This window comes from Rhincodon typus, chromosome 6 (assembly GCF_021869965.1).
Source record: "Rhincodon typus isolate 14 chromosome 6, sRhiTyp1.1, whole genome shotgun sequence".
Lineage (NCBI taxonomy): Eukaryota > Metazoa > Chordata > Chondrichthyes > Orectolobiformes > Rhincodontidae > Rhincodon > Rhincodon typus.
Window position 1 is genome coordinate 55589683 of NC_063337.1, and position 10451 is coordinate 55600133.

The following is a 10451-nucleotide window of genomic DNA, read 5'->3' on the forward strand; positions in this document are numbered from 1 at the left end:
ATGGGGATGGGGATGGGGATGGGGATGGGGATGGGGATGGGGATGGGATCCTCCGAGGGTCATTGGGGACTTGTTGGGCCGAAGGGCCTGTTTCGACACTGTAGGGATTGTATGAGAACTAAGTGACAAGACACTTCATGCAAAAATTTGCTTTTTTAAAAACAAAAGGCTGTTAATTTCTCACAGGAACAACTGTCCATGAAAAAAAATAGACTAGCTCAGTTATGTAAAAAGGTATTTGGAACATTTTGTGCCGTTTTGAACTCCATATTTAAAAGGACATATTTGCATTGGAGACAATACAGCTAAGGTTCACTAAGTCCCCAGGATGCAAAAGGTTTTCTTACGTTTTCATAGGGTAAGGCAGGGCAAGGAAGCTAAACAGCCGGTACGAAAATAAGGACAACGGAGTAGGAAGAAAAGTAGTGTGCCAGGTTCAATATCAGATTCCCTTTCAAATAAGGCATTCAAAAGGGCATCGGATGATTATTTGGATAGAAATAGTGTACAAGAATATGGGGAAAAAGCAGGAGATTAGATTACCTAATGATGCTTGCTTGTAGAGTTGAAAGAGGCATAATGGACATAACAGCCTCTTTGCTGTGCTGTAACACTTCTATGACTCAGCAATAAATTTTACTATTATTTATTTACCGAATGCAAATTCTTGGAGACATGTGACAGTCACCTATTTTGCCGAATTTGAGATCCGCCACAATTTATAGAAGGGGCACTTATGGGGGTAATATGTAACATTGTTCGTCTCTCTACAAGTGTGCAAGTGGTTGTACTGAGGCCAGTAGTGGAGGTTGGCTGTACATGGCTCCCTGGCTTGTCCTGAAGCTGTTTAGGAAAGACCACTCTTGCTGGTAGCAATAAAATGTTATACATGGGATAGTGAAAATGCTAGTTAAGGATTAAGAAGGGAACTGCCAGTGCTTTGGGAGTTGCTTATAAACCACTGAACATTGGAAAGAAAATAGAGAAATACGTAAACAAATTACAGCAAAATGCAGAATAATATGTGGTTTAATTTATCCAAAAAGTAGGGGAGATGTAACACAAATAGTGGACGAAGAGAAGGGGGTGTACAACGTATACAGGACTTTTTCTGCGACTTTCATTGTGACAAGGAACAGACAGCAATCGATTTTGTGCCAAGAAACGGTCCAAGAGGTTCAATTTAAAATAAATGTAAAGAGGCAGCAAAGATTAATAGTCCCTGACTGAAGGAAAGCAAAACAAATTTTAATGCAATTAAAAGGAACTAGCCCACAAACTGGAGAGAAAACAATGTGCATCAGACACAGGACAAAATGTTGACCTACTTTTGATTCAGGAGACCTGGGTTCAAGCCCCAGCTGCTCCAGAGGTGCATCATAATACCTCTGAGCAGGTTGATTAAAAAAAACCTAGAACAGGCAGCTTACTCCTGCATGCCTGCCTACATCAACCTTTTTAATGCGTGGACTGGGAAATACTGGAATCAACTGAACTTTCAACAAGGTTAATGGACACTGAATTATTTGTTTACAAAAGGTGAGCAGGATGCTAATTTTGACAAAAAAAACCAAAAGAACTGCGGATGCTGTAAATCAGAAACAAAAACAAAGTTGCTGGAAAAACTCAGCAGGTCTGGCAGCATCTGTCAAGGAAAAAACAGAATTAACATTTCAGGTCTGCTTCTGAGGAAGGGTCACCAGACCCGAAACATTAACTCTGTTTTTCCCTTCACAGATGATGCCAGACCTGCTGAGCTTTTCCAGCAACTTTGTTTTTGATGCTAATTTTGACACTCACTGACCCTGCATATTATGACGTGGCTGGGACGGTAGTGAGCTGGGCACCTGCCCACTCCCACTGTGGGAGTCTGTAAGATCCAGCCCAATGTCTCTTTTTCAGCAATACTCAATTTACGTACCCACAATCAATTATCAGTTTTTGACCAAAACTCAAACAGCTGATGAGAATACAAGCTAGATTTATTGCCACAAAAAGTAAAGCGAGTACAGCAAAAGATGAAGCTCCTTGCATGACTAGGGCAATCAAAATTTAAGACTGAAAAAGGGTATGGACCAATTTCAAACTAACTATTGTAAAGAAAATGCAGAGGACAGAAATGATTGAAAGGAAATTAATTATTATAACTCAAAAACAGATCTGCTGAAAAACCTCAGTTAATGTTCCAGGTCCAGTGACCCTTTGACCCTTCAGATCTGCTGACGCTTCCAGCAATTTCCATTTTAGTTTCATATTTCCAGCATCTGCAGTTTTCTCAGTTTTTTTTTGTTAAAGGATTATAAAGTCATGAGGGACTAGGCAGGAAGTCCACCTGTAATAAAAATTCTAAAAACCTGGCAAGTATAAAAGGAGTGGGCTTAGTAAATATGTCAAAAGGAATTCTTGCTTATAGAGAATTAAGGAAATGGCAGAAATAAGGAAATGGCAGAAATACTGAAAAAGCCCTTGGTCTCAGTTTTTACAATGTATGAAAATATGAAGTTGTAAGAAGAGAGCATGAGGAGGAGGTAGCACACAAGCTAAGAAAATATACAGGAGGAGGTAACACAAAGAGTTATGAAAATCTTCCATGAAGCCCCTTACAGAAAGTCAAAAAGGCAAAATCACAAAAGATTAAAGTTAAAAGATTGTGATAATTTAATGTATACTTGCTTGAGAGGACAGAACAGGAGTGAAACTTGAGTATTTCTGAAGAAGTGACATGGTGCTGGATTTTCCATGCCATGCCTGGAAGATGTGTTTCAGTATTGCAGTGGGGTTGGGGGTGGTTCAACATTAAATAGTGCATGTGCTCAGCCCACCACCTTCCAAAGCAACCCTTAGCAGACCACTCACCTCCAAATAGAGAGGGTGGATGAGTGTTAAAATTGGCAGCCTTCTCACAATATGTAAATAAATAATTAAGGATCCACTGAGTTTGATTTGATTGACCCCAATATTACTCCATCCATACCATAAAATAGATGGTGTCAGCAGGCAGGTGGAGGCATGCTGCTCATTTTGTACAAAGGTCAAGAAAGGTTATACTACTGTGGCATCAGGGGCACCCGTCCAGAAGACAGCACCCAATACCCTTCCTTCCTCCTACGGGGAATTGAAAATTCACCTCTCCACTCCTTCCCTACGGTCACTAAACCTTCCTGTCCAATATCTTGTATACCTGGTCTGCAATCCATTGCTCTTTCTTCCCAGGTCTGCCTACATTGCAGACATGCCCAGTACCAAAGGGATGCTGCCAGAACTGTTGCATATTGGAAAGCATCCCCAGAGGGTGAGATATCCTCCCACTGAGGAGAGGCAGAAGGCCCAGGTTCTATCAATTGAGCCCACCCACAGCATGTCACGGTTACCAAGCAGGAATATTTGCTGGCTGTCTATCCCAAATTTCTCCCCTCACCCTGTAAAATTCTGTTCCATGATGCTAAAGGTTTTCATCTTACACTCATCTTTCATCAGAACAGATGTTACAATACAAAATTTCAAAGGAAAGGATCATTTACGCTGCATGATAAATGGGAGGGGGTGCTGATTTGTGGGTAAATGGACTCTGATTGTTTCCTAGTGCATTCTCCATGGCAGTTCCTCAACCATTTACCACCTAAGCATTTTCTTTTAAAAAAAGTTAAGAAAAGGCAAATTGACTGTGGTTGGGCACAACATTCATGGGGAACATATCAGGAAAGTGTCATCCAAATAATTGTTTAATTATATAGGTACAATGCCTGAGCAAATTTATTTTTACAGAAGAGGACCAGGCCCTGTATATGTAGCTTTTGGCAAATGTAAGTGAGCAGTGTTGTAAACTTGTCAGATAATCTTAAATTGGTTGGTAATCTAGTGTAATTCTTGGCTTACTCATGATTATTCAGTCAGTGCTGCCCAATCACAGAATCGCACCTAGTGTTGGACAGCATGTTCTGAATTTTGAAAGTATACGGTTGGTTGAGTAAACAGAGACAACAAGGTGCAGGGCTGGATGAATACAGCAGCCAAGCAGCATCATAGGAGCAGAAAGGCTGACGTTTCGGGCCTAGATCCTTCATCAGAAAAGGGGGAGGGGAAGGGGGTTCTGAAATAAATAGGGAGAGAGTGGGAGGCGGATAGAAGATGGATAGAGGAGAGGATAGGTGGAGAGGAAACAAACAGGTCGAAGAGGTGGGGATGGAGCCAGTAAAGGTGAGTGTAGGTGGGGAGTTAGGGAGGGGATAGGTCAGTCCAGGGAGGACGGACAAGTCAAGGGGGCGGGATGAGGTTAGTTGGTAGGAGATGGGGGTGCGGCTTGAGGTGGGAGGAAGAACAGGTTAGGGAGGCGGGGACGAGCTGGACTGGTTTTGGGATGCGGTAGGGGGAGGGGAGATTTTGAAGCTTGTGAAATCCACATTGATACCATTGGGCTGCAGGGTTCCCAAGCGGAATAGGAGTTGCTGTTCCTGCAACCTTCGGGTGGCATCGTTGTGGCACTGCAGGAGGCCCAGGGTGGACATGTTGTCTGAGGAATGGGAGGGGGAGTTGAAATGGTTCGCAACTGGGAGGTGCAGTTGTTTATTGCGAACCGAGCGTAGGTGTTCTGCAAAGGGGTCCCCAAGCCTCCGCTTGGTTTCCCCGATGTAGAGGAAGCCACACCGGGTACAGCGGATGCAGTATACCACATTGGCAGATGTGCAGGTGAACATCTGCTTGATGTGGAAAGTCTTCTTGGGGCCTGGGATGGGGGTGAGGGAGGAGGTATGGGGGCAGGTGTAGCACTTCCTGCGGTTGCAGGGACAAGTGCCAGGTGTGGTGGGGCTGAAGGGGAGTGTGGAGCGGACAAGGGAGTCACGGAGAGAGTGGTCCCTCCGGAAAGCAGATAAGGGTGGGGTGGTGCAAAGAGCTGAAGGAATGTGATGGTTGTTACTCATTTGTGTGGTAGGCAGAATGACTTTTTGGACTGATGGCAGCACCCAAATAGTGGGGAATTGCGTTGCCACTGTATAGTTCCAGGATAATGTGATACAGACCAGACAACCTTGAGGCCTGAACTTGATGGCCTTAGGCAGATTCAAGAGGTTAGAAACTTATTATTGTTCTGTTTGTCCTGTTAATTTAAACTTCTTGTAATTTACAAAAGAAACTGAAACATAAAATATCAAATCTCATCTACACAGAATGAAACTGTTATTTTTGATCTTTTTCAACTTAATATTGTACTTCAGTTCGATACAATGACATTCAAACATTTGGCAGGAGTGCTGCTTTCTTTCTCACCATTATTCTCCAGCTCCAGAACCAGAGCGTGAGTGTCAAAACATAACCTCCTTTGCTCCTTGGACAACTGTTCAACCTTTCTAATATCATACGTGCGCAACATGGCAGCAGTGAAAAAACCTACAATCAAAACAGATCAGCTTTGTATTACTTATTTCATTCATTGTTCCAGATAAGTGTCCAGAAATATACAAAACATCTAATCAATTTACTTTTGAAACAAATGCCTTGTATGACGTATGTCTGCTCTATATGGCAGAATTGATTACATTAGGGAAAGAAGAGCCTTTAGGAATTCTGAGACAACACAGTGTGGAGCTGGAGGAACACAGCAGGCCAGGCAGCATCAGAGGAGCAGGAAAGTTGACATTTCGGTTCAGGATCCTTCTTCAGAACTGGTGAAGGTGAAGGGAGCTCAGAAATAAATAGAGAGGAGAGGCGGGGCTGAGAAAAGGTAGGTGGGATGGTGATAGGTGGATGCAGGTAAGGAGTGGTGGGAATTGGTCAGTGGGATTGGTGGGGCAGATAGGTGGGAGAGAAGGTGGACAGGTTGTATCAGGTCAAGGAGGCGGGAGGGTGGAGGAGTGGGGCTGGGGAAAGGTAGATGGAGTGGTGATAAGTGGATGCAGGTAGGGGGTAGTGGGGAATTGGTCAGTGGGAAGGGGAGGGCGAATAGGTGGGTAAGAAGATGGTTGTGTCGTGTCAGGTCAGGTCAAGGAGGCGGGGATGAGAGGGAGGTTTGGACATGGGATGAGGCCGGGCCTGGGGAGATTTTAAAACTGGTGAATCCTACCTGCATTCACCTATCACCATCCCACCTACTTTTCCCCAGCCCCACCCCTCCTCCCTCTATTTATTTCCCAGCCCTCTTCCCCCTCCTTTTGAAGAAGGGTCCTGACCCGAAACATTGACTTTCCTACTCCTCTGATGCTGCCTGACCTGCTGTGTTCCTCCAGCTCCACACAGTGTTGTCTCTGACTCCAGCATCTGCAGTTCTTGTTGTCTCCTTTAGGAATTCTGTTTTGTCTAAGATACATTGATTATTTACTGAAAATAAAGAATAGCCATAAAAAGTTTCACTAATCTTTTCCAAAAAAATTACTAAAAAAACAAAAGTAGATTTTTTTTCATCTTTTGTCCATTTTAATGCATGAATGCACTCTACTGACAGCAGAAGGATTCATACATCTGCACAGGCCTGACAGTTGCCTGCAGCTGATTAATACATGGAGCACTTTCTAATCTCAGTGCATTCTGCATCTTCAGCAGGTCATTAGGTCCCTTGAGGTGAGGCAATATAAGCTCAGCCCTCAGGTCAAATCCTCAAATGGTGCTGGACAAGTGGAGGCAGAAAAGCAAGTGAGATAACAAGGTGTACAACTGGATGAACACAGCAGGCCAAGCTTGACAATGCTGCTTGGCCTGCTGTATTCATCCAGCTCTACACCTTGTTATCTCAGATTCTCCAGCATCTGCAGTTCCTACTATTGCAGAAAAACAAGTCTCTGGTTTCTAAAAACAGTCACATCCTTTTCATAGATAAACCATTAATTCATGATTTTTAAAATTCTGTTCTCAGGAATTAATTTTATATCATTAATCTCTTACACACATTTGCTGTTATAGATTTTTATGATATCACTAAATTACAAATATATTCACATGGAAGTTTAGATTGTTGTGACCTGGTAATGAGGAACGTGTCCTGTCAGTTTGTTTTACCCTGTTCTGAGGATTCGTGGGAAAGGTCCTGATCATGTTGGTTTGAGGTTGTGTGTGTGTGTGTTGGGTGGGGGGAAGTGTACTGTAATTAATATTTTCATCGTCATATTTTTGCAGTGGGAGTGGACAATGAAAAAAAATCAGCAAGTGCCTCTGGGTTTTCCTTCTAATTGTGTTTTCAATGATTTTGTAGACTTTCATTCCAGCATCACGACTTGCAGATAAGATCCCACTCGCTTTGAACTGGCAAAAAAAAATGGTAACTCTCCACCCAGCAGGGCTGCAAAATATACCTGAGCGATTGAGAGTTTTACAGAGAATTTGTACACCCACATTCATTGCGTGGCGTAGGATAAACTTTTTAAAATGCCGTTCAGTGCGTCCGGAAAATGAACTTATTGACCCCAATGACAGCATTTTGATAGTTCAGATCAATACGTTTATTGTAAACAGTCATACTCACCACGTTTTGACAGTGCTCCAACACTTTGGTCTAAACGATGCTGCAGAACGTGAACTCGGAAGTGGCAAGTTTGTAACAAACTCTTACAATGTTGTATCCGTTTCATGTCCGTCTTCTCTCTCTTAGTATTCAAGCCTTACCAGTTATTTCTGCTGAAAAGCAGTAAATTGCGACTGCTATTTAAATCCGAATGAATGATAAAAGCTTATTTAACGTAACAACATTACCCTTGATGTCATTTCCACTCCTGAAACTACAAACCTCGCGCTCTCTTCCGGAAATTCTTAGAGCTCAGTTTAGCGTCACCCTATGGTGTGAAGTGAAAATTGCAAAGCAAAAACTGAAGTATATTCTGTAATTGCACTGTTAGCCTCCTTTCGCTCTCTTCTTTTGACTTTTGCTGAGCTGTGGTTTCACCAGTTGCAGTAGTCGTTCACCAGCTGAAGCAAAAATGCCACAGTCTCCTCTCAGCAACCTAGGCCCCCGTCTATTCATGTTAAAGTGTGAAAAATGTGGGGCTGGCAAACAAACAAGTGGAAAATCTCCGCCTTAATTCTGTGTAATAGGTCGATGGGACCCTCATAGCTCAGCCCTATCCCGACCTTACCCATCATGAGATGGGATTTTCGTATAGTGTAGATCGTTACCTAGAAACCAGAACTAGCAAATGCATTTAAATTGCTTCCTCTCTATGAAGGACACCAGAGGTCAGCTGTTTCCGATCTCTTCAAGAACGCAAGAATTGACAATTGGTCTTTATTATAGTTTTTACAATCAATCTATTCGGAAATGTTATGATAACATCTGAAAGAAGATAAATTGAAAGTAGATGTAAAAGCAGAAACTTCTAGGAATGAAAGTGATATTCAAGATGGCAGGGGAATAGAGTCCAAGAGTCGCAAGCTTATGCTGCAGCTCTATCAAACCGTGATTAGACCGCACTTGGAATATTGTGTTCAGTTCTGGTCACCTCATTATATGAAGGATGTGAAAGCTTTAGAGAGGGTGCAGAGGTGATTTACCAGGATGCTGCCTGGACTGGAGGGCAGGTCTTATGAGGAAGGGTTGAGGGAGCTAGGGCTTTTCTCTTTGGAGCGAAGAAGGATGAGAGGTGACTTGACAGAAGTGTACAAGATGATGAGAGGCATAGATAGAGTGGATAGCCAGAGACTTTTTCCCAGGGCGGAAATGACTATTACGAAGGGGCATAACTTTAAGGTGATTGGAGGAAGGTGTAAGGGGAGATGTCAGAGGTGGGTTCTTTACACACAGAGTGGTGGGTGCATGGAATGCGCTACTGGCAGTGGTAGTGGAGTCAGATACATTAGGGACATTTAAGCAACTCTTGGATAGGCACATGGATGATAGTAAAATGTCAGGTATGCAGGATAGTTTGATCTTAGAGTAGGAAAATAGGTCCTGTACTGTGCTGTACTGTTCTATGTTCATAAAGAATTGGAAGGAAGGAAACCTGAAACTGGGGAGTCATGACTGGAATTAGTGAAGATACAGGTGGAAATGAAAATATTTGAGTTAGAAGTAAAACAGATGAAAGGTGAGGAGAGTGAGAAACATAGACTAACGGAAAGGGAGGAGAGAAAAAAGCCAAGAGTAATGGGAAGGGACATAGTGTTAAGAAAACATGAAATAGAAAGACAGGAAAAGAAAACAGAAAAGGATGGAAATAATAAAACTCAAACTCCAAAAAGATGGGGATCATAGAAAACATGAGTTGGCCAAAGAAAAGCTTTGATTAAAGTAGGAAAGAAAAGATCCTCACAGGATGATTCTGATTGTAATGAGGGAATTGATTTAACGAAGTTCCTAAATTTACTGAGGATGGAGTTAGAGGTATTTTACCTCATTTGAGACACGAGTTGGACAGATGAAGTAGCCAAAAAAAGGTTTGAACTTTAATGTTAGAGTGTTTTGACAGGTAGAGTTATGACTGTGTATGGCAGTTTGTCAGAATAACAATCTGCACAGTATGAAGCTACTAAAAGGCCAATACTCAATGTTTGTAAGCTTATCACTGAAGCTAGCCAACTAAAATTTAGGACTAAGACAACAAGGTGCAGGGCTGGATGAACACAGCAGGCCAAGCAGCATCATAGGAGCAGAGAGGCTGACGTTTCGGGCCTAGACACTTCATCAGAAAAGGGGGAGGGGAAGGGGGTTCTGAAATAAATAGGGAGAGAGTGGGAGGCGGATAGAAGAGGGATAAAGGAGAGGATAGGTGGAGAGGAAACAAACAGGTCGAAGAGGCGGGGATGGAGCCAGTAAAGGTGAGTGTAGGTAGGGAGTTAGGAAGGGGATAGGTCAGTCCAGGGAGGACGGACAGGTCAAGGGGGCGGGATGAGGTTGGTCAGTAGGAGATGGAGGTGCGGCTTGAGGTGGGAGGAGGGGATAGGTGGGAGGAAGAACAGGTTAGGGAGGCAGGGACGAGCTGGACTGGTTTTGGGATGCGGTAGGGGGAGGAGAGATTTTGAAACTTGTGACATGGAACAATCCCTCTTCCGTACCTACACCGGCCCTAAACCCCACCTCTTCCTCCGTTACATTGATGACTGTATCGGCGCCGCCTCGTGCTCCCACGAGGAGCTCGAACAGTTCATCCACTTCACTAACACCTTCCACCCCAACCTTAAGTTTACCTGGACCATCTCTAACACCTCTCTCCCCTTCCTGGACCTCTCTGTCTCCATATCGGGCAACCACCTAGAAACCGATATTCATTTCAAGCCCACCGACTCCCACAGCTACCTAGAATACTCCTCCTCCCACCCACCTTCCTGCAAAAATGCTATCCCCTATTCCCAATTCCTTCGCCTCCGCCGCATCTGCTCCCAGGATGAGGCATTCCACTCCCGTACATCTCAGTTGTCCTCGTTTTTCAAGGACCGTAACTTCCCCCCCTCAGTGGTCAAGAACGCCCTCAACCGTGTCTCCCACATCTCCCGCACCTCATCCCTCACACCCCGTCCACGCAATAAGAACCAAA

The 10451-nt window shown here is 43.6% G+C and overlaps 1 protein-coding gene across 2 annotated transcripts in view; it reads right to left on the minus strand.

The window, feature by feature from the left end:
• ccdc90b (coiled-coil domain containing 90B) overlaps positions 1-8063 on the minus strand; it is a 37826-nt gene extending 29763 nt beyond the window's left edge. The window contains exons 1-3 of one of the 2 annotated variants that reach the window (XM_048598315.1): positions 7712-8063; positions 7451-7599; positions 5266-5385 (exon numbers count right to left, since the gene is read on the minus strand). In XM_048598315.1, the coding sequence (XP_048454272.1) occupies positions 5266-5385; positions 7451-7556 (226 nt within the window). In that variant the 5' untranslated portion in view covers positions 7557-7599; positions 7712-8063. Of the gene's footprint in view, positions 1-5265; positions 5386-7450; positions 7603-7711 lie in introns of both variants that reach the window. The other variant, XM_048598314.1, reaches the window with a different exon arrangement.
• Between the last annotated feature and the right edge of the window lie 2388 nt (positions 8064-10451).